This window comes from Choloepus didactylus, chromosome X (assembly GCF_015220235.1).
Source record: "Choloepus didactylus isolate mChoDid1 chromosome X, mChoDid1.pri, whole genome shotgun sequence".
Lineage (NCBI taxonomy): Eukaryota > Metazoa > Chordata > Mammalia > Pilosa > Megalonychidae > Choloepus > Choloepus didactylus.
In genome coordinates this window covers 25,344,131-25,366,550 of record NC_051334.1, presented here as the reverse complement: position 1 = coordinate 25,366,550, position 22,420 = coordinate 25,344,131, and the positions used below count along the sequence as shown (strand labels likewise).

Sequence of the window (22,420 nt, the reverse complement as noted above, 5' to 3'; positions counted from 1 at the left end):
TGACGGTTCCTCAAAAAGTTAAACATAGATTTACAGTAAGACTTGGTAATTCCACTCTTAGGTATATACCCCAAAGAAGTGAAAGCAGGGACTCAAAGAGATACTTATATCAACCAATGTTCATAGCAGCATTATTCACAATAGCCAAAAGGTGGGAACAACCCAAATATCTATCGACGGATTAACGGAGAAACAAATGTGGTATATCCATACAATGGAATACTATTCAGCCATAAAAGCAATAATGTTCTGATACATGCTATATCATGGATGAACCTTGATAACATTATATTAAGTGAAATAATCCAGACACAAAAGGACAAATCTTGTATGATTCCACTTACATGACATATCTAGAATAAACAAATTCATACAGACAGAAAGTAGATTCGAGGTTGCCAGGGACTAGAGGGAGGAGGGATGGAGAGTTATTGCTTAATAGGTAAAGAGGTTTTGTTTTGGGTGATGAAAATGTTTTAGTAATGGAAGGTTGTGATGGAAGCACAACATTGTAAAAGTAATTAATGCCACTGAATTGTATGATTACAAATGGCTAAAATGGGAAATTTTGTGTTTTATATATATGTTAGCACAATTAAAAATCTTTAGGGCAACTGTAACAAAATATTAGCATCTGTTGAAAAGCACAAAGGATTAGAGTGCAGATTAGACATTAGTAGGGTGATGTCAATTTGAGAGCCTCCACCAGAGAACAGAGATCGTAAGCCGTCAGAATGAAATAAACTTTTGAAAGATATGAGGATCAAAAACAAACAAACAAACAAAAAAAACTAAACAGAACCTGGGAACCAGGGAAGCAGGGGGTGAATTATTAGCGTCGCCTGAGAGATGAGGTGGGTGTTGTTTTTATATGTAAGGTGATCTGTCAGGAAGGGAATTCAACCTTTTCAAAAGAGGCAGGAGTATGTACAAGTAGACAGCAGTGCTGAGTGTGAAGATGACCAGGAACATATTCTGATCATTTTCCCCATGATAAATTATGCACTGCGACTACTTCGCATACCACAGGGCCATGGAATTTCACTAGTTAGTTCTTAGTAGCCTAAAAAATTACTAAAACAATATTTGCTCGTATGTAAAGCAATGTGCAATAAGGGACTGTTCATTATTTCTTTGTTTATAATAGTGAAATACTATCAGTATACTAAATGTCTATCAGAAGCACACGGATTTCCTCTTTCCACCATCTTGGGCCTGTGGAAACCTGCTGGGAACAGGACTTTTCAAATGGCAAATATGTGGTCCAAGGCCATTTTTGCTGGCTGTAAGCGGGGGCTCTGGAACCAGAGGAAGCACACGGCTCTTCTTAAAATTGAAGGTGTTTATGCCCAAGATGTAACTGAATTCTATTTCAGCATGAGATGTGCTTATGTGTACAAAGCAAAAGTCAACACAGTGGCTCCTGGCGGCAAACCTAACAAAACCAGAGTAATCTGGGGAAAGGTAACTCATGCCCATGGAAATAGTAGCATGGTTTGTGCCGAATTCCGAAGCAATCTTCCTGCTAAGGCCATTGCACACCAAACCCATGTGATTGCTGTACCCATCAAGGATTTACTCTTACTGAAAAGTGAATAAATAAAATTGAAAAAAGCAGACAGATTTAAATCACAGCATCTCCATGCTACGAAATACTAAAAACACTAAAACTAATAATGTACATCTGTACATGTGATGTGGAAAGAATATCAAGCCACTCTCTTAAAATGAAAATCAAGGCCTCATATACTACATATAATAAAACCCAAGATATGTAAAATTTTAATACATGCAATTATATATGGACAAGTACACATATGTGTGCATAGAAATGCATATAAATATACACACACATATATATTCTATCACATCTAAATTCACAGAAGGGGACTAAAATATTAACGTTTGTTACCTTTGGGTTGGGGGTTGGAAAGGAAAGAGGGTGAACATGGATATTCTCTTTCACTACCACAGATACTTCTGTTTGCTTGAATTGCATGCATGCAAATGTAGCCATGTGTCATTAGAATAATTTAAAAAAATGAAGACAATGACCTCTTCTCTGGGATCCTCTAGGGAGCCTCTGAGCAAATGGAGCTGTTCTTTGGCTTTGAACTGAATGGACTAGACTCTGTCTAGCACTTCTATACCCTCATCAACAAAGTGGACGTCACAAATGATGGAGGTCTGAGGTGTAAGAGAGGTTGCCATAAACTGAACTTCTGATAACTCCATTGGGCATGATTTTCATGAAGAATGAATGTATTTTACATAAGGTAGGGATATGAACCAATGAGGGGCAGAGGGCAGACTGTGAAGGACAGAATTCATTGTGGCCCCAATGATCTTACCTCCTAGTGGCCATGCCTTGTGTACATCTATCTTTAAGGGTGGGTAGTGCCTGTGATTTGCTTTTCATCAATCGATTACAGCAAAGGTGATGAAATGTCACTCCAATGATTGCATTACATTACATGTCAAAGGAGAACTGTCACTCTCCGGAGTGCAGACATTACACAAGCCACAGTCTTGCCAGCAGATATGCTCTTGCTCTCCTTTTGTACTTCTGGAGGTTCAGAGATCTACAATTCAAGAGGGATAGTGGTATAGAGGTAGATGGAATGGACAGATCATTGGCACAGACAGCTTTCTCTGAAGTCAGAGCAAAGTCCCATGTACTACTCTTTTAACATGAAGGCCAATGAGGTAACTGGGCCAACTTGTAGGGGACAAGGGAGCTTAAGCAGCTGCCAGTTTAAGAAGGAGCTATCATTTCTTCTCCTCTTCATTAGCTCATATGATCTCCAGCTCTCCTATCACTTGACTGATCAATGTCCTCAGCCTCTTTCAGTCCTTTTCCCTCCAGATACCCTACTTGATCCATGCTCTCTATTTGGTGGATATATATATATTTTTTCCTAGTCTCTACTATTATGTAAGTTTGAACATTTTTATAATAAAAAGTTTAACAAATGTGTTTAATCCACCTGGAAACGACTTTTGTGTCTAGTGTGAGGAAGGATTCCAGCGCATTTTGTTTACAATATGTATATTCAGTTGTTCCACTGTCATTACTTAGTGAAAAGAATGTTCTATCCCCACTTCTCTATACTGGCATTTTTAATAAATCAGGGATCTTCTAACAGTGGGTCTGTTTTGAGACACTTTATTCAGTTCCATTGATCTATCTGCTTATCCCTAAACCAATACCACAAAATTTTAATTTCTATAGATTTTTAACAATAGTTCTTAATATCTGGCAGATTAAGTCCTCATATATTCTTTTTCTTACTCTAGAGTATATTGACCCTCCTTGGAAATTTGCTTGTCATTTTCAATACTAGAATCAGCTTGCTAAGTTTCACACACACACATGCACATTTACAAAGACATTCACACACAAGCCCTATTTATTTAATTTATTGGTGGGGGTGGGGATTACTGTTATCGGTAAATTAAATTTGGGGACAATTAAAATGCTTACAATATTGAACTTTCCTATCCTCAAACATATAATATTTCTCTGTTTAGTTAGGTCTTCATTAATTTCTCTAAATAACTGATGTATATTTTTTCCAGACATTTTATCCTTTCTTCATTTTATTTGTTCTTTGGCACCAAGTATTTTGTTATGGTAATTCACAATCTATATTTTCTTTAAATTCACCCTCAGGTTTTTTGTTCCCAAAACAAAGTATACCTTTTCATATTGTTCTTTTACCCAGCAACTTCGAAAAATACTTTCATTTATTTAAGAGTTTATCTTCCCTGAAGATTGAGAGAATGATCAAATGACAGGGAAGAGGTTTAACTGAGAAATAAGGATTTGACAAACGATTAAGACTACTGACTCATTATACAGATTTTTCTTTTTAGTTTCTAGTGTATCAGAATAGCCAGAAGGAAATACTTGAAATTATTGAACTGTAATCCAGTAGACTTGATCTTTGATAATGATTATATAACTATATAGCTTTTATCATGTGATCATGTGATTGTAAAAACCTTGTGACTGACACACCATTTAACTAGTGTATGGGTAGGTGAGCAATAAAGACATGCAAAAAAAAAAGAGTTTATCTTAAGATTTTCTTTATAGTCATTTAAACATGTGTTAATGAAAGTAGCTATATTTCTTTTTTTGATACCTATCCCTTTGCATTCTTCTGATTCCCATTACTGCACTGTATAGCATCTTCAATTAAATATTGAATAAAAATGCTGAGAACAGGCATCCTTTTCTACTTCCCAATTTCAAAGTAAAACCTTTCAATGTTTCCACATTAAGATGTGTACTGTCAAGTTTGTTTTAGATATCCTTTATCTTCTCTGATAACCTATCTTTTTTAGCATGAATGATTGCTGAATTTTATAAATCACTATTCTGCTAATTAAGATATGCCTTTTCTCATCTGATCTGTCCATGTGGTATGCCAGTCCTGGACCTATTTGCCCTCAGATCCATTCTTCATACTTCCCCTGCTCTGTTCTCTACAAGGTTGACTCCCAAATCTTATTCCCTCCATATGGATGCCAGCTTGGTTAAGTTAAGATGTGGCAACAGCAGGTTACAGCCCAGGATATCAGAAGTGCCCAGAGTTTTTCTCCTTCTCTCTCTGTACATCTATTGATTCCTACTTCAATGACTACTTGTTTTCCATGGCTAGAGCCTCCATCAGACTGGCCCACCATGTTTGAAGATTTTGTTGATCCAAACTCTCCAGGCTCCAGTAACACTAACTCTTCTCTTTGTCTCTTCTGACCTATAGGTTGGAATTACTGCCTCAACATACGAAGTATTGTTTAAGCCAAGTCACCCCTGATTGTCTTAGCTATCACTTGAGTAATCAATTTCATGTATTCAATTTCTCTGAGTTATATATTTAGAATGGTTTATGTTTTCCTACATAATCCCTGTACAGTTGGCCAATTATATTGATTGTTTTTTAAATGCAAAAACCTTCCTTCATTCTTAGAAATAACTCAATTCTGTCTCTAGCTGTTAAATATGTTCACATCTCTTCTATCTTTAATAAGTAAAACATAACAATGCAAAATACTCCATGGATCCTGAAGTCTGCTCTAAATCTACTATTCTCTTCTGAAAAATGATTTTTTACACTCACTAGTGTCTGTGTATATAGATATATATATAGAGAGACATAAATACAGATATATAGAAATAGATATATACATATATTCAAAAACTCTAAGAGCAAAATATACAGATACATTCCAATTTTAAACAATTTGTGCACTAAACATAAAACTTTATAGCATTCTCTGTGCAAAAGAACTCAGGTGGTTCTCAGAGGGATATTTGTAGCCTTAAATAGATTTAGAGAAAAAAATATTTAAAACCTCCAAAGAATTCAAGAAGTTAGGGAAATAACAGCATGTTAAATGCAAAGAAGTAGAAGATTGGAAATAATAAAGATAAATGCACAAATGTTGAATTGGGAGACACTGGAGCCAACTAATGAAATCGAGCTCTTATCAATTATTATCAATTACTAAAGAAATTATTAAAGTATTATCAAGTACTAAAGAAAGAAGCATATATAGTTGATATTAGGTAAATAAAATGGTACAAGATATAGGTGCAGAAAAGTCTTAAAGATTAAAAGAAAGTACTATAAATAAGTTTTACCATTACCTCAGGATAACAAATGGTGACAAGGAAAATAGAAAAATTTGAAGTAACAAACTCAAAGGATGATGGAATTAGAGAATTACCATTCTGCAGCCCTTAACGAATTAACGGATAAAGATGATGATCGTAAATGACAATGCATACACAGATGTTATTTTTGTCCTAATGGAAGTACACAGCATCACCTCTGGAGTGACCTTGTCAATAAACAAACAAATAAATAAACCTTAATCTGGACAAGCTTCTGTGTAAAATGAATGTGATTGTTGATGCTGAGTGTCTGGTACCTTGGGTTCATTTTTCCATACTCTGTACTGTTTGAGAAATTCTATAATATAAAAGGATGTTTTTTAGTAAATATCATGCCTTTCAGTTTGATAACCCACATGAAATGGAAGAATTTTTAGCAAAATATACATGACCAAATACGTCCATAAAGAAATAGAAACTTTTAACTGAACACTATCGCTGAAACTCAAGTCAAAATCTCTGGGACCCTCAAAATGCTCCAGGCCCAATCAGGTTTGGAGGCCTGTTACCTCAAATGGTCAGGGAAAACCTACTCAACATCTTATGTAAACTCTTCCAAAGAATGCAAAAAGATGGGAAATTGCTCAACTATTTTAAATAGCTAGCTGTCCTTGATCCAAAGACCATATAAATATGCCCCAAGAAATGACTCTTCAGTAACGATCCCTCAGATAGACACAAATATTCTAAATAAATTCATAGCTTTCTTAGTTTCCCAGCTGCGATCACAAATACCATGATCCGGGTTGGCTTAAACAATGGGGATTTATTGGCTCATTGTTTTGAGGCTATGAGAAGTCTAAAATTGTGTTGTCAGCAAGGGGATGCTTTCTCCCTGAAGACTGTGGATTTCTGGGGTTGACTGCTAGTGATCTTTGGGTCCTTGGCCTTTCCATCACATGGCACATGGTGGCATCTTCTCCCGTCTCTTCCCAGGTTCACTGACTTCTAGCTTCTTGCTTCCTCATGGCTTTCTCTTCCTATGTCTGAATTTCATTCTACTTATAAAAGACTCCAGTAATCTGGAATAAATCTCAACCTGATTCAGTTGGCTCCACCTTAACTACAATTAAGATCTTCAAATAGTCCTATTTACAATGGGTTCACTCTCACAGGAAGAGATTAAGATAAAGAACATGTTTTCCTAGGGTATATAATTCAACCTATCACAATAGCATACCCACTATAGTGGTGAATTAAATGAAGAAATATGATGCATCCAAGGAATGCAAAGAAGATATCACATTAGAAATACACTGGAAATCATGATGTTAGCAGTAAAAGGAGAAAAAGCATTTGATAATGTGCAGGTGCAAAGAAAAAGCCTTTGATAAAAATTCTTCACCAGTTTATGGTAATAACTTTCAGCAAACTTACATTAGAAGGGGATTTCCAATTTGTAAAATCTACAGCAAACATACTTAAATGTGAAATGTTATAAGCATTCCCAATAAAGTGAGGAAGAAGACACAGATGTACAGCACCACTTCTAGTGTTGAAAACTGGACACAAATTTTTCTGCTTTCTCTCATAAAGGGCCTAGAAGTCATTACTCCCATTCTAACAACAAGAAAGATCTGAACACATTGAAAATTAATCACTCCTTAGATACATCAGAGAATTGAAGTCACAGGGTAAACCAATAACCTGAAAAGTAGAGAGCTAGGCAAATACAGAGAATCACAACTTACCAGGAGCAGAAGCCACTAAAGCTAGGAGCAAGTAGTAAAACTTAACCTGTAATCATCAAACTGCTGGAGACTGAGTGTCGACTAGCTTGAAGGTTAAAATTTCCTGGGGGCTCAATCTTTGGTCCCCAAACTTTCATGAGCTTTACCTCCATGATGAAGAGTGGAGAAAATTCCCCTTGTGCTTCCAGCAGGGAAAAGGAAAAAGGAACCACTTTGAAATATGCCCAGGGCATTCTGTTCTCCACCTGCATTCAAGGGGAACTACTTTCCCAGAACCTAACAGATGTAGGGGGAAGGAAACACCCAACTCCAGCTCCCTCTAGCTTTTGTCTCACCCAATGGGGAAATACAGCTGAGATGGTCACAGCCCAAGAGCAAAGGCTCAATAAAAGAATGAGACCTAATCATAGGATTACAGAACACTTCCTCTTCTACCACACTACATCACCACATCAACAGGGATCCTGTATAAAAAGAGAAAATTGCAGCTCTAAGAACTGCAAGGCTCAGACTCTAAGAACTTGTTGCTAGAGAAATTCAGAAAACAACATGGGAGAGGAAAATAAGGATATTGGAGGAAGAAATTGAAGCTTCAGATACCTCCAGTTACAACAAACAGTAAACAAGAATAAATCCTAACCAGATAATCATAAATTCACTAACGACCTATTTAGCTCAGTTACTACTATCTATTACATCATGTCCAGCTTGTGACAAAAAATTACAAGGCATGCTAAAGGGCAAGAAAACATACACTCTGAAGAGACAAAACACGCAACAGAACCAGACTCAGGAAGGCAGGGATTTTGGAATTATCGAACTGGGAATTAAAAATAACTATAATAGATATGCTATGGGCTCTAATGGAATAAGTGGGTTCCACGCAAGAACAGAGGATAATGTACATAGAGAGATGGAAATTCTAATAAACAATCCAAAGGAAATGCTAGAATTAAAAACACTTTAACAGAAATGAAGAATGCCTTTGGTGGACTTACCAGTAGACTGGAAGCAGCCAAGGAAAGAATCAACAAGCTTGAAGATTTGTCAATGGTGACTCCCCAAACTGTAATGCAGAGAGAAAAGAGAATTAAAAAAAATAGAACAGAATATCTGAGACAATTACAAAAGGTGGAACACAAGCATAATGGGCATACCAGAAAGAAAAGAAAGAGAGAAAAGAACAGGCAAAATATCTGAAGTAATAATGGCTGAGAATTTTCCAAAATTAATGACATACCAAACCACAGATCCAGGAAGCTCAGAGAACACCAAGCAGAATAAATGATAATGAAGAAGAACAAAGTCAAAGGACTGACACTTTTTGACTTCAAGACTTACTATAAAGCTACAGTGACCAAAACAATGTAGTATTGGTGAAAGAATAGATAAATAGATCTAAATAGAGAGCTCAGAAATAGAATCACACAAATATAATCAATTGATCTTTGACAAAGGAGCAAAGGAAATTCAATGTACAAAGGATAACCTTTTCAGCAAATACTGCTGGAACATCTTAATATCCACATCCAAAAAATGAATCTAGACAGAGACCTTACACCTTTCCCAAAAATTAACTCAAAATGGATCATAGACCAAAATATAAAACTCAAAACTATACAACTTCTAGAAAATGAATAGGAGAAAATCTAGGTGATCTTGGATTTGGTGATAACTTTTTAGGTACAACACATAAAGAACAATCCAAGAAAGAAAAAAAAAATTAAGTTAGACTTCATTAAAATTAAAATAAAAAAAAAAAACTTCTGCTTTGTGAAAGACACTGTTAAGAGAATGAAAAGTTAAGCTACAGATTTAGGAGAAAATATTTGCAAAACACCTATCTGATAAAGGACTTATATCCAAAATATAAAAAGAACTCAACAGTGAAAAACGAAAAACCCAATTAAGAATGGGCAAAAAAATATGAACAGACACTTCATCAAAGAAGATATACAGATGGCAAATAAGCATATGGAAAAATGTTCAACATTATATGTCATTAGGGAATTTCAAATTAAAACCACAATGAGATACCACTATATGCCTATGAGACTGACTAAAATCCAAAACACTGATAACACCAACTTCTGTCAAGGATGCGAAGGAACAGGAACACTCATTCATTGTTGGTAGGAATGCAAAATGGTACACCCACTTTGGAAGACTGTTTGGAAGTTTCTTATAAAGCTAAACATAGATTTACCATTTAATCCAACAATCACTGTCCTGGGTATTTACCCAAATGAGTTGAAAGCTTATGCCCACACAAAAACCTGCACAAAAAGGTTTATAGAAGCTTTATTCATAATTACCAAAAACTGGAAGCAACCAAGTTATGTTTCAATAGGTGAACAGACACATGAACTATGGTGCGTCCATACAATGGAATATTATTCAACAATTTAAAAAATGACCTATCAAGCTCCAAAAAGGCATGAAGGATCCTTAAATGCCATATTGCTAAGTGAAGGAAGCCAGTCTGCAAAAGCTATATTCTGTATGATTCCAACTATACGACATTCTGGGAAAGGCAAAACTATAGAGACAGAAGATCAGTGGTTGCCAGGGATTCAGGGTGAGGTGGCAGGGGAATGAATAGGTGGGGCAGAGGGCATTTTAAGGCAGTGAAACTATTCTGCATGATACTATAATGGTGGATAAATGGAATTATACATTTGTCAAAACCAAATAATACTGTGCAACACAAAGGGTGAACCCTATAAACTATGGACTTCAGTTAAAAATAATGTAGCAGTAGTGATTTATCAATTGTAACAAAATGTATCAACTAATGCAAAATGTTAATGGAGGAAACTGTGTGGGGAGAGAGGGAGAATGTGGGAACCCTCCTATGCTCACTTTTCCGTGAATCTTAAACTGCTCTAAAATATCAAGTCTACTAAGTTAGGAAAATAGGGAAAAAACTGGAAGATATACCAAATACACTGCCACATGCAAGAAAGTCAACATACATAAGAGTTTTCACTAATGAAAAGGAGATATAAATAATGGTAACCATATGAGCCTCTTATTTAAAAACCCACAGGAAAAGGCACAGAAAATATTCAAATGTATAAGGAATTTCAGAGAGCTGATTTATAGAAGATCACTATAGCAAAATCAGGCGGCTGCTTCACAAATTATTAACTAATTAGACCTTATAATGGAAAATATACCATTCACACCAACAAAAATATCCAAAATATATCTAAAAAGATATCTAAGAAAAATTTATCCGATCTTTGTGGAGGCAACTATAAAAATTTGCAGACAGACTTAGGTAAAGGAAGTCCCAAATAGAGCAGTATACTATGATTATTGATGGGGCAAACATGATGATAATTCTCCTTAATTTATTTCTCCTTTAATTCTACTTATTTACAGATTTAGGGCATTACCCATAGCTGCCAATATGACTACCCACCCCAGGCTGCTATTTCCGGTGCCCAAAAACAATCCTGGGAAAACTAAAGAAGGAATAACAAAGAATATCAACAGCAACAGCAAAAAGACCCAAATGAGAAACCTCCGAGGGACCTCAAGTTTGTGTTGAACTAGTACCTGTGTGCGGGCAGCTGGGGGTGTGCCCTGAGTTGAGGCAACTCTGGAGCCTGCAGTAGAGGGCAGATGACAGGATCCCTCGGCGGAAAGCTTTGAAAGTTCGGCCCTTGTTTCTTCCCAGAGTTCTTGGGACAATGAATTTCAACTCCACTGCAGAATGCACCTCAGACCACAGGTGCCAGTACCAGGGGGCAATAGCAGGACAGCACAAAACTTTGGGCTGGTTAAGGTGGACTCCAAGAATTGTGCTCATAACCAAAGGAAAGCTCTTTAGTGGGTAAGAACTGACTTTTTATTATCATTTTAATACACTATGAAGAACGTGCTAAAATAGAATAGCAAGTAGCACCGTGAATCATGCACAATAAGGGGAGGAGCTCATTCTTTAAGCTTTCCAGGACTACCCCTGATGTCAGCCAAGGAAGTCCCCAGGCAGAGCTTTCAAGGCAGACCCCTCTCAATTTCTCCTTGGGAGTCTTTAGGACCTCGGTTAGGTTGGGGATGACCTCAAATCAGAAAAGGGAGAAATCTCAGGCCCTGCCAGATGTCTGCGTGAGGTTCTTCCACACACCAGAAGGGAGGGGACCCCACAAGGTCTACACTCCTTGTGGGCAATCATCTCTGCAAGGCACAAGCAGTGGCCATATGAAGTGTAACTGCACTTCCATAAAAAGAATCTCAGGAAGTTGAGGTTTTTGATCTGAGGGGGTATCTAGGTAACATGATAACATGCTGAGCGAGGACTGAGAGAACACCTCCACATAATAGAGAAATGTCCCCAGAGAGCCCTGCCCCTACTGCATTTCTGGGACGCTCTAGGCACAGCTGGCTGACTCAGTCCAGCAGATGAAGTCCCAGGCCCCGCTAGGAGTCACGGAGAAGCGTGCATGCGTTCTGTGAGAATCCCTCTCCCCTCAGCAAGAGGAGGCCGCGCACCGCACTGCCCCTGCCGTCAGCCCTGGGAAACCCCAGGTGGGGTGGACAACGGAAGTGGCCCCTGTGGATGACGGAAGTGGCTCGCCTGGACTTCCGCCTCGCGCGGCTGTGGGCGTCGACACTTTTGTGTGGGAGGTGCGGCCTCCGGTCAAAGGGAGGAGTCCTAGAAGAAGGCAGGTGTGCTTGAAAATACTGAGTTAGAGTTGTGCGGACCGGCCTCGTTCAAGAGATGAGGCCCCCACAGGGCCCCGCGCTGTCCCCCTCCCTGCCCGCTCCACCCCCACCCCGGGTCCCGCCGGAGCCATGACTGTTAAGCCTAACGGTCCCTCACATCCGATTCTGGGTCTCAGGGAATAAAGGTGTTTGTTTGAGTCTGGTACTCTCAGGTCAGCAGGGAAAAGGAATCCCAGATGGAAACAAGGAGGGGTCCCGGAGGGAAGACTGGGGGGCTCTCTACCGCAATCTGGAGGAGACTACAAAGATCCCCACCCCACAGCTGCAGGAGGCCCCAGGCGGGGTGGCGAGGCTGCAGGGCTGAGGTGCCCCTCAGTTTTTCATCGCGAGTCTCGGGGAGGTGGGGAACATGGTCTAAGTGTGCCCCTGCCAGGGGTGTGGGCTGAGCTGTCTCTTCACTTCTTCCTGACGTGTCCTAGGGAATTTTGAGGTGTCCGTATCAGGGCAGCAGAGGGGAGGGGGTCTGGATGCTGCCGACAATTGATATGATGGTCTCGTATGTGAACTGAGAGGACCTACACACACACACACACTCCATAGCAGGGGTCCTACTGCCAGATCCTTGCTGTCACCTGAATAAGCCCCAGGATGTCTGGCAGATGCCTCTGAAGACACACTCCAATTACTTCCACAGAGTCCTCAGGGGACAGGCTGACCAGGAAAGCAGTGACCTCAAGGAAACCTGCAGAGGTGGCTTTTGCTACAGACCAGGTAGGTATCTTCCTGCTGAAGGCGTGCACATCCCCTCATCCTCCCTCCTCCAGTGGACCCGCACCCTGTGCCCTTCTTACCCACATTTCTACCTGTTGTCACTAACCAGGTTCATCGTGCCTCGTGGTCAGAAGAGTAAAAGCCGGGCCCGTGAGAAACGCCGACAGGCCCAAGGTGAAACCCAGGGTCTTGAGGGTGCTGAGGCCCCTGCGGCAGAGGAAGAAGAATCTCCTTCCTCCTCCTCTCCTGTTTTAGGGGGTTGTGTCGGTTTGAGTGTATTGTGTCCCCCAAATGCCATTATCTTTGTGGTCTTGTGTGGGGCAGACATTTTTGGTGCTGGTTAGATTTGCTTGGAATGTGCCCCACTCAGCTGTGGGTAATGATCATTTCGATGAGATGTTCCCATGGAGGCGTGGCCCCACCCATTCGGGGTGGGCCTTGATCAGTGGAGCTATATAAATGAGCCGACTCAGAGAGAGGAAACTAAGAGAGTGCAGCTGGGAGTGATGTTTTTGAAGAGGAGCAAGCTTGCTAGAGAGGAACGTCCTGGGAGAAAGCTGTTTTGAGGCCGGAGCTTTGGAGCAGACGCCGGCTGCCTTCCTAGCTAGCAGAGGTTTTCTGGACGTCATTGGCCATCCTCCGGTGAAGGTGCCCGATTGCTGATGTGTTGTCTTGGACGCTTTGTGGCCTTAAGACTGTAACTGTGTAGTGAAATAAATCCCCGTTTTATAAAAGCCTATCCATCTCTGGTGTTTTGCATTCTGCAGCACTAGCAAACTAAAACAGGGGTGCTCTCCAGCGCACCCCTGCTGCTGGCATTCCCCGGGGGTCTCAGAGGTCCCCACCCCCCACTACTCCTACTAAAGCTTTTTCTCGCCTAAGAGTTGCTGAAGGTGCCAGGTGCCAAGATGAGAACCGTCCAAGTTCCTTTCAGGCCACCTGCTATGCTGAGAGTTCCTGCAGAGATCCTCTCACCAGGAAGGCGAGAATGTTGGTGGAGTTCCTGACAGAGAAGTATAAATCGAAAGAGCCCATCACTAAAGCAGCCATGCTGAAGATTGTCAACAAGAAGTACCAGAATCAATTCCCTGAGATCCTCAGAAGAACCGCTGAGCGCATGGAGCTGGTCTTTGGCCTTGAATTAAAGGAAGTTGATCCCAGTGGTCAGTCCTATTCACTTGTCAGCAAATTAGATCTCACCAGTGAGGGGAATCTGAGTGGTGGTGGGGGCTTGCCTAGAACGGGTCTCCTGATGACCCTCCTGGGTGTGATTTTCATGAAGGGCAATCGGGCCACTGAGGAAGAGATCTGGGAATTCCTGAATGCATTGGGGGTGTTTGCTGGGAGGAAGCACTTAATCTTTGGGGAGCCCAGGAGGCTCCTCACCAAAGATTTGGTGCAGGAAAAGTACCTGGAGTACCGGCAGGTGCCCGACAGTGACCCTCCACGCTACGAATTCTTGTGGGGTTCCAGGGCCCACGCTGAAACCAGCAAGATGAAAGTCTTGGAGGTTTTGGCCAAGATCAATGATACGGTCCCTAGTTCCTTCCCTGCCCTGTATGAAGAGGCTTTGAGGGATGAGCAGGAGAGGGCTGGAACCAGGGTTCCAGTCAGGGCTGGCACGACTGTCCCGGCCAGGGCACGGCCCAGGGCCTCGGCCAGCAGCTCCTCCTACAAGTGAAGTGTGAGGCAGATATTTCAGAGTGGAAAGGTTCTAAGTTTGGGCTGGAGGGAACAAAAGGAATCTTCTTTATTTTCATCTTCTATAAGAGTAACTTGTTGGTTTATCTTTGTTCTTTCTCAAATGTTCTTTAAAATAGAAAGTTTATTTAGCTTCAGAATTTAAGTTTGTGAATGTCATGGATAACACATTTATTGCTGTTTATCGGTTAAAACATGTTTTTGTGTTTGTGAAAAAAAGATGGAACAACCTGCAATATTTTTTGCTGTTTCAGAACAGGATAACCCGGCATTGGTGTAGGGATTTTCGTGGAAATGTGAAAGGATCCCACAATAAAATAGTGGTGATCACAAAATGGTGGAAAAAAGTCATTAATTCTTAGTCTGCCTTATTCATTTCACTCTTTGTTAGCAAAATTAAAAGATATATACCTGGTTTTGCTTAGCTTATTTAAGAATGTATGAGAAATTGAATCTTAATAAATCTTAATAAAATCTTGCTCACTGTGTCTTTTATTTTCCAAACATAAATTGAGGAACTGCTATTACTGGGGATGGTAAGAAAAAGAAGTCTGAACCACTGCCTATAGAATTTTAGTATCCTGATGCAGAAGTCATACAGGAAAATGTTAAGATACTCTTTAATATCTAAAAGAAAAGTAAACAGAATGAGTGAGGCGGTGGGTACTCCAGATGAGGGTAGTTAAGTGTAAATTCTCGGAAGCAAGGCAATTTAGGGCTGTGTGACACTCAAAGTCCCTCAGAGGGAGGTCATTTTAAATTAAGCTGGGTGGTGGGTTAGGTGAGGCTGTGGGAGGGGTAAGCAGGGGCCTAACCCTGGAATGGCGTCTCACAGTTGAGAGACAGAACCCTGGAATGGAAAACTGCGCTTAAAAGTTATTTGGGGACTGTGGATAAATGAGTAAGAAACCTCCACCTGGGGCAGGACAGGAAGGTGCCCTTTGCTCTTGTCCCAGTGCATGTGAACACGATGCACAAACTGGATGCTTTATGACATAATCTCCAGGAAATTTCTTGGCAAACGGCATTATGCTCCCTTGTAGTGGGAAGCCCAGAAGCCTCTGGGCTGCCTCTTTTTTTCCTGGTCTGGGAGAACCGGAACCCACATGATTAAAATTTCATTGAATTAGGATGTCTTGAGTGTAATTTGACACACTCTAAGAGAGGCCTCAGTTTTGAATGGTGATGAAAAGAAGGAAAATAGGGGTCATTCAGCAGGAAAGAGGGAAGCTGTTGATCCTTGACACAAACAGGAGCTTAGATTTGCATCCAGTTGAAGAACAGAACTCTGCACCCCATTAACAGATGCACTAGTGGGGAAATGTTACTTAGCGAAGGTTGGGTCAAAATATTCATAGTAAATCTGGCATTCATTAGACTCCCAATATTTGCCAGTCATCTTGCCAGGTGCATTATAAACAGTACATATTTTGTTTCTAAAAGTCCTACCAGGTAGGGCTTATCCAATTTCCTTCACAGATTAAAGACCGTGTGATTTTCTCAAGTTCCAATAGCTGGTGACAGAGCTGTGACTAGACCCATGGTTGAATTCGTCTAGAGCCCACTCTGTTCCACTCCTCTCAGCCTAAGGCTGACCCCCCCTGCTTCTTAATTCATTTATCTTTCACTACTCCAACGTTTTACAGGGGATAAAAAAGGACTCTGTAACCAAAGTACTAAAGCAGACCTAAAGAAGGAAGGTTAATATGAGAATAAAACAAAATTTGGGGGTTGTCTGTGAATTTCATTACCTAGGGTCCTGCTGCCCCTGGCCCCGGGGTTCCCTGAGAGCTGACTCTGCCCAGGGGCTGGCATTTTGTCCAGCTCCAGCTCTATCCCACATTCCCACACCCTTCTCCTAGGTCTTTCCCAGTGTGCCCTCCTGTCCAAACTGGATCCTGACCTGCTGGCCAGCTCTTCACTGCCTCATCCTCTGTAGGATGGGCTCTGCTCCCAGTAGAACAAACAGCCCAGCATCACCTGCCCTCATCCTGACCTGGGGCATTCCACCTCCCTGGCGGGCACTTCCTTCACCCTGAAGGCCCTCTCATAACCACAGACCCTTCTCCATAAAAGGCCATTTTGGTCATTGAGATCTAGACCACAGGGTGACTCCACTCTCAAAATATTTTCCATGTGGGCGGGTAGATAGTGTTTGATTTAGCAGAGAATCTACTAGTTTGGGGATATAAGCCCGTCGATAGAGAATGGGTTTGGAAACCACCCTGGTGTTTGCATTAGCATTTTGATGGTGTGCCTTTTTCAAGACAGGCTACTGAACACATTCACCAGTAAATGAGTTTACCTAGGTGTTCAATAAGCAAAACTTCCCTCCCAAGTTGTCGGTGAGGGAAAACCATGAAAATCACTGTGTAGCAAACATCTACTGAGGCTGAATTCCTGAAAACACCAAGTCCTTCTAAGAGGTGAGAAAAAAATGACTATAATCCCTCCGCCTCTTATCTCAGTTCTGGTCCCACAGGAAAATCTTGGATTTTTCTTGTGCCTACTAGAACCGGACAAAGAATTCTGCATGTTCAGTCGTGTTGAGGGTAGCGGGGACTCAAGTTAATATACTGTCCATGTGCCAATAGGAAGGAGAACATTCTCATCTTACTGAGGCTCGGAAAGTTAGTGCAAAGGTCAGTGCAGAAAGGGACTATTGTGTGAAGATGGTGAAACTTCCCTGCTGAGATTTTAGAGGAACCTTCTGAAAATTAGATGTGATGCTGTATTAGGAAGCTCTTGTCATGTAGGAGTCTCTGAAAAATGTTGCAGAATTGCAAGGCAAATTTAGCTTTCTCAGAAACACCACCAGGAAATAAAGAGAGTCGTTTTCATAACCAATTCTAACACTTGCTCTTTACTGGGCACCTGCTCTGTAACAGCTGATGAGAGGGACGGCAGGGGCTCATCCAACCCGTCTTGCCCTCCTTTCCGAGTTCACGGGGACACTATATTTCCAGGCCACTGTAGTTACGAAGGGTCATGTGGCTACTTCTAGCACTGCAATATGAGCAGAAGTCATGTTTGTCACTTACAGGTGAAGGCACTGGAGAGCCAGTAAGTCACCCCCATGCCTTTGGTCTCTTCAGCAGCAAACATGAAGACCCCGTGTTGAAATGTGGAACCACTTGATGGAAGCAGCCTGGATCCCTGGGTTACCTGTGGCAGAGAGCCCCTGTGCCTCAGTGCATTTTAGGTGCACAAAAAAGTAAGCTTTTGCTGTGCTAACCTGTTCAGATTTCAGGGTTTATCTGACTAATACACAGCTACTACTTCTATCGTCAGGCTTATTTGAATATTTTGATCACAAAGATAACGGTGGATACATTCTTATAGCAAAAACTAACAATATTGAAAAATCACAATTGCCTCCTTTATAGTATTGCTAGTAAATTTGCATCCTCCTTAGTGGTGAACACAATTAGCATCTGGTGGGTACTATTTTAAATCTGATTCTAGGTTTTTTCATACTTTGATACTATAAATATATATTGTAATTTTCCAACAGGGATGGGGTCAGGGATTTCACAGCCACCTGTTAAGCAACCATCCCCCAGACCTCACCACCCCCACCTCCTTCTCTGCAGAAGTCACAAACACATGCTAAGTGGCCATCCTCAGGCCTTCTGCTTCCCCACTGCCTTTTCTATTGTATGCCCTTCCACAGTGTGGGGGAGAGGTTAAGTCTAATGAAAGGCCCTGCCAGACCTTAAACCTGGAAACTGGGAAAAAGCAGCCCCAGATGCTTATCAGAACAGGAATTCTCAGTAACAGCGCCCCCACCTCAGGTGGATAAAAACTACACTCAAACAGTCTAGACTGGTCTCTCTTCTCTGGGGAAGTGGGGCATGGCGAGCTGCCAACTATCTACCCCAGGTCGACCCCAACCCAGGGCAGTTGTCGGCCCACCCAGGAAACTGGCCACGATGGGACTTTTTCCCCTGCTTTTCTGGACTCTTTGTGCTAAGTAAATGACAAGGAGATGTGCCTTTTCTGGACTCTACTCTGTACATAAAGGGATCATTTGCTGAAAATTTCTATTGTGCCCTGAAAATTCACTCCACATATGGGTTCATTTCTCTTTTCTTCTATCCAAAAAGGTATGTATTTTTATCTTAGACACTGTAGTTTGTACCTCTTGAAGTTCCTTTTGGATCTTCCATGTCTCTAACGTGGTTAATCTTTTCTCTTGTTTCTTGAAAATATGGAATATAGTTGTAATAACTCTTTAGATGTTCTTGTCTACTCATTCTATTCCCTGTATCATATCTAGATCAGTTTTGATCCATTATTCTCCTCCCTATTTCATATTTTCTTGTGTCTCTGCAGGTCTGATAATTTTTGGGGGGTGCCAAACATTGTGAATTTTGCCCCGTTCACACTTATTCAGCACATTTAGGCTGGATACTCTTTTTTCGATGCATACATACTCTTAAGCTTTGTTCTGGGACTCAGTTAAGTTACCTGCAAACACTGTGATCTTGTCAGTTTTTGCTTTTAAGCTTTGTTGGCTGTGACCACATTAACACAGGTCTGGTACAGAGGCAAAACCCTTGTGAGTACCCTTCCCTGATACAATGGGAATGGGAGGGTTTTCTCCTCTGACTGGTGGAAACAGAAGTATTTTCAGCCCTTTGGGGGCTCTGCAGTTCCCTTTCTAGCTCTCTACTCTCTGGTACATTGTGCCATGAACTCTAGCCGCCTTGTCCTCCTCAGGCCCTCAGCTCTTTCTACCTGTGATAGCTGGGTAAGTAGAAAATATTCAATATAATTCTTTAGCTGAAAAATGGTTAGTATAGTCTTCACTAGCCAATAGAGAAAAAAAAAAAACTGTTTATTTTCACTCAAGCAGCTTTAAGTTATTCTGACCATGAAAAGCCCTTGTTAAAATAACTTGCTGTTGCTCTAATCTCAACAACAAAAACTTATTCTCTTCTCCTAGGAACTTTCCCAGCATTGCCTGCAGTAAGATATGAGGGATGGAACCATATGGTCTCATAATCAGGACCTTGAAAAGCAAGCCTGAAGGAAGGGAAAACCTGAAGATAACAAGGAAATGCCGACCAAACAGCTTTCTCTCTAGTTTTTTTTTTTTTTTTCTTTCTGCTTTCTTCTGTCTTCTGGCCATTTCTTTGTCTGTTTGGGGTTATAAAAACCCAAATAATTCTTCTCACTCTGAACTGGTCTTGGAAAGCTTTTTTTTCCCTCCAGTTCCTTGTTGATGAATCTTCAGTAAACTCACCTTCTCACCAAGCAAAGAGACTTGTTTCTCTGATGCCGGATCAGGCGGGCCTGACTATTTAGAACCGTGTTTTGGAACGGTAACACCTGGTTTCACCGGACTTTACCCCACCCCCCACTCCCCACTCCTACCCTGTGCCTGGGTTTAAGGCAGCCAGCTGGGGCAATTATAGGGTCACCTCATTTGTTTCCCATCTCTTAGGGAACACTGTATTTTTTGCTTTATGTCCAATATGATGAAAATATGGTCATATATATTTTGTAATTTTGTCTGGATTTTCAGGTGTTTCAGGCATGTGGTTAAGTTTGGTCCCTATTATTCCATCTTCATCAGAAGTAGTATAATCCAACTTTAAAATCTAAATTATCATGGCAGGCCAATGTCCTAAAAGTGCAAACCAACGACTATTTCAAACACATTTGACTTAAAACTAGGATGGAAAGACTTTGGGACACACACATATACATATGTATTTATATATAACCAGGAGATTACAAACTTGTATAGTAAAATATCAACAATGATCCTTTCTTGCTGGTGAAACTTTATGTGATTTACTTAGTTATGTTTTACAACACTGCAGAAACACATATGCAATACTATTATAACTATAAAATAAATATTTAAAATGTCATTTAGAGACCAAAAATAAACATGCCCTCTCTAGTTTTTTTTTAATTTTTTAATGAACAACCTCTTGCAGAATTCTCTTCAGCCACTGCTTTACTTACCCCTTTTTAAAAATAGGGGAAGAATTTAAAGTGGTAGGCTATATGTCTTCAGCCAGCAGAAAACCCTCCCTTCATTTTAAAATCTAAGTATTAACTTAGATTTTAAAATGGGAAATTATATTTCCATCTAAAACATATTCTCCCTGACAAGATTGGATACAATATGAAGGACTGTATGCAAGCAACACTGGCAACAAAAAGCAGCCATTGATCATTTTTAGTATTATACATTTCACATTTATATGTTTCTTGTTAAAGTTTATAATAAAGAAAATGAGTTATTTAAAAATATGCTCTTTTTTCATTGCGGCCATTAATTCCAAGTTGTATCTGAAATGTACTTTTACTTCTAAAATCTTTGATTTAATAACAATGCAAGGTAAATTAGCAATTTCCTTCATAGATTCTTATTCAACAGAGTGTTTCTTAATTTAATGAATTTAATGTGTGAGCATATTTGACAAACTGAATACCATGTAAACAGGACTGGATTCATGCCTGTCACAAGTCTTCTCCAGTGTAAATGCTGTTACATTCCTAGTTGTTAGTAACATCTTGTGCACTTATTTTCGGCATTACCAATCCCTCTATTATAATTTTTTCATTCATACATTTTCCTGCTAACAAAGTCATTAATAATTTCACTCACTTTGGTAAGATTCCATATTACTTTTGTGCCTAAGATATTTTCTCCCCATGGTATTATCCATTCCAAGTTCTTTTCTTTTCCTTTTTAGAAGAACCACATATCCTCTCTCTTCCTGTGACCATTTTTCTTTATGTTTTGAATGCTGGCCCTCTTTCCAAAACTCATTAATCCCTGAGTTGTACCAAATGCTTTTGATCCAAAGGTGATTCTGCAGATTATCTGTCATAGACGACATGCACATTATTTTTTTGGCAGTGTAAATATCTTATAATATTTTTAGTTTTCCTTTTTAAAATGTGGTTAATTCTCCAAGAAGGTGAAAAGGGGTGACTGAACCCTAGTATTTTTTTCTATTACTGTTTAATATTTCAACCAGCATTTCATCCTTGCAAATAAAAACTGCTCTTTCTTTTTCTACTTTGTCACCTTATTTCTTTAACATGCATTTGCTATGATTTGCTGGCTCTTCCATACTTTTAAACAGTTACAGATTACTAGGAGATCATGAAGTAGTGATTATTATTTTATACAATTATAATACATGTTCTGTCATTTTTGCCCTTGCTGCCAGCTACTGTTGCATATAGCCCTTGCTCAACATGTACAGTTTCCTACAGTTTTAGCTGTGTCCAAAGCAACTTCTGCTCAACATTCTGTTATTTTAATTGCTTAGACTGACTTCAGATATTCAGCTTCTCTGCCCCCGCACATCCATCTCTCCAGAAGCAAATTTCCTAACTCCTCTGCATTTTACTCTGCTTTGATGGTCAGTGTATGGTAATTCACACCATCTAACATTACTCCCCTGCCCTATCCCTCCATATCCTGTATTTGTTGAAAAATGTTTCTATGTTAAATGTTTTTCTTAAACATTTTGTCTTCCCTTTAAATACTACTTGATTTATTCATTAATGTAGTTGCACCCCATTTGACCCATAAACAATTTAAAGAGATTTAGTTTAAAAAAAAATACTAAAGATAACATAAAATTTTAAAAGGCAAATGATTAAAAAAGATAAAAAAAATGAAAGTAGAAGTGATGATAAGTAGAACTCAACAAGGAGGTCAGTACACAGAGTTTGTGTAGTCCTGTTCATTTGGAGTCTAAATTTGGTCTGATTGTTTCTAACATCCAAAAAGGCAGCGCATACAGGTAATTAATTTATAATGCCCATATGACAAAAAACAAATCTGTTTTTGGCACAACTGTTCTTGGTGCTAAAAGTAGCATGTGAAAGTAAGAAAAAGAGAATGAGACAGAGACAAAGAGGG

The 22,420-nt window shown here is 40.0% G+C and overlaps 2 protein-coding genes across 2 annotated transcripts in view; both read left to right on the top strand.

Annotated features, from left to right (window-relative positions):
* Window positions 1-1,257: 1,257 nt before the first annotated feature.
* On the top strand, window positions 1,258-14,500 carry LOC119522046 (melanoma-associated antigen B4-like). The gene is made up of 4 exons (XM_037820766.1): window positions 1,258-1,464; window positions 11,857-12,051; window positions 12,873-13,082; window positions 13,619-14,500. Exons 1-4 carry the CDS (start codon window positions 1,258-1,260, stop codon window positions 14,498-14,500), a joined length of 1,494 nt encoding a protein of 497 aa, XP_037676694.1.
* A 4,713-nt stretch (window positions 14,501-19,213) lies between these two features.
* The window catches only part of LOC119522045 (melanoma-associated antigen B3-like), a 3,915-nt gene continuing 708 nt past the window's right edge, over window positions 19,214-22,420 (top strand). The window contains exons 1-2 of the mRNA XM_037820765.1: window positions 19,214-19,273; window positions 20,144-20,189. Of these exons, the coding sequence (XP_037676693.1) occupies window positions 19,214-19,273; window positions 20,144-20,189 (106 nt within the window). The remainder of the gene's footprint in view (window positions 19,274-20,143; window positions 20,190-22,420) is intronic.

Coding starts and splice junctions, on each gene's coding strand:
- LOC119522046 (XM_037820766.1), top strand. CDS start 1,258: ATGTGGTCCAAGGCCATTTTTGCTGGCTGTAAGCGGGGGCTCTGGAAC. Junction 1,465..11,856: donor CCAGAGTAATCTGGGGAAAG/GTAACTCATGCC, acceptor CTCTCCCCTCAG/CAAGAGGAGGCCGCGCACCG. Junction 13,083..13,618: donor CTCCTGTTTTAGGGGGTTGT/GTCGGTTTGAGT, acceptor GGTGCTCTCCAG/CGCACCCCTGCTGCTGGCAT.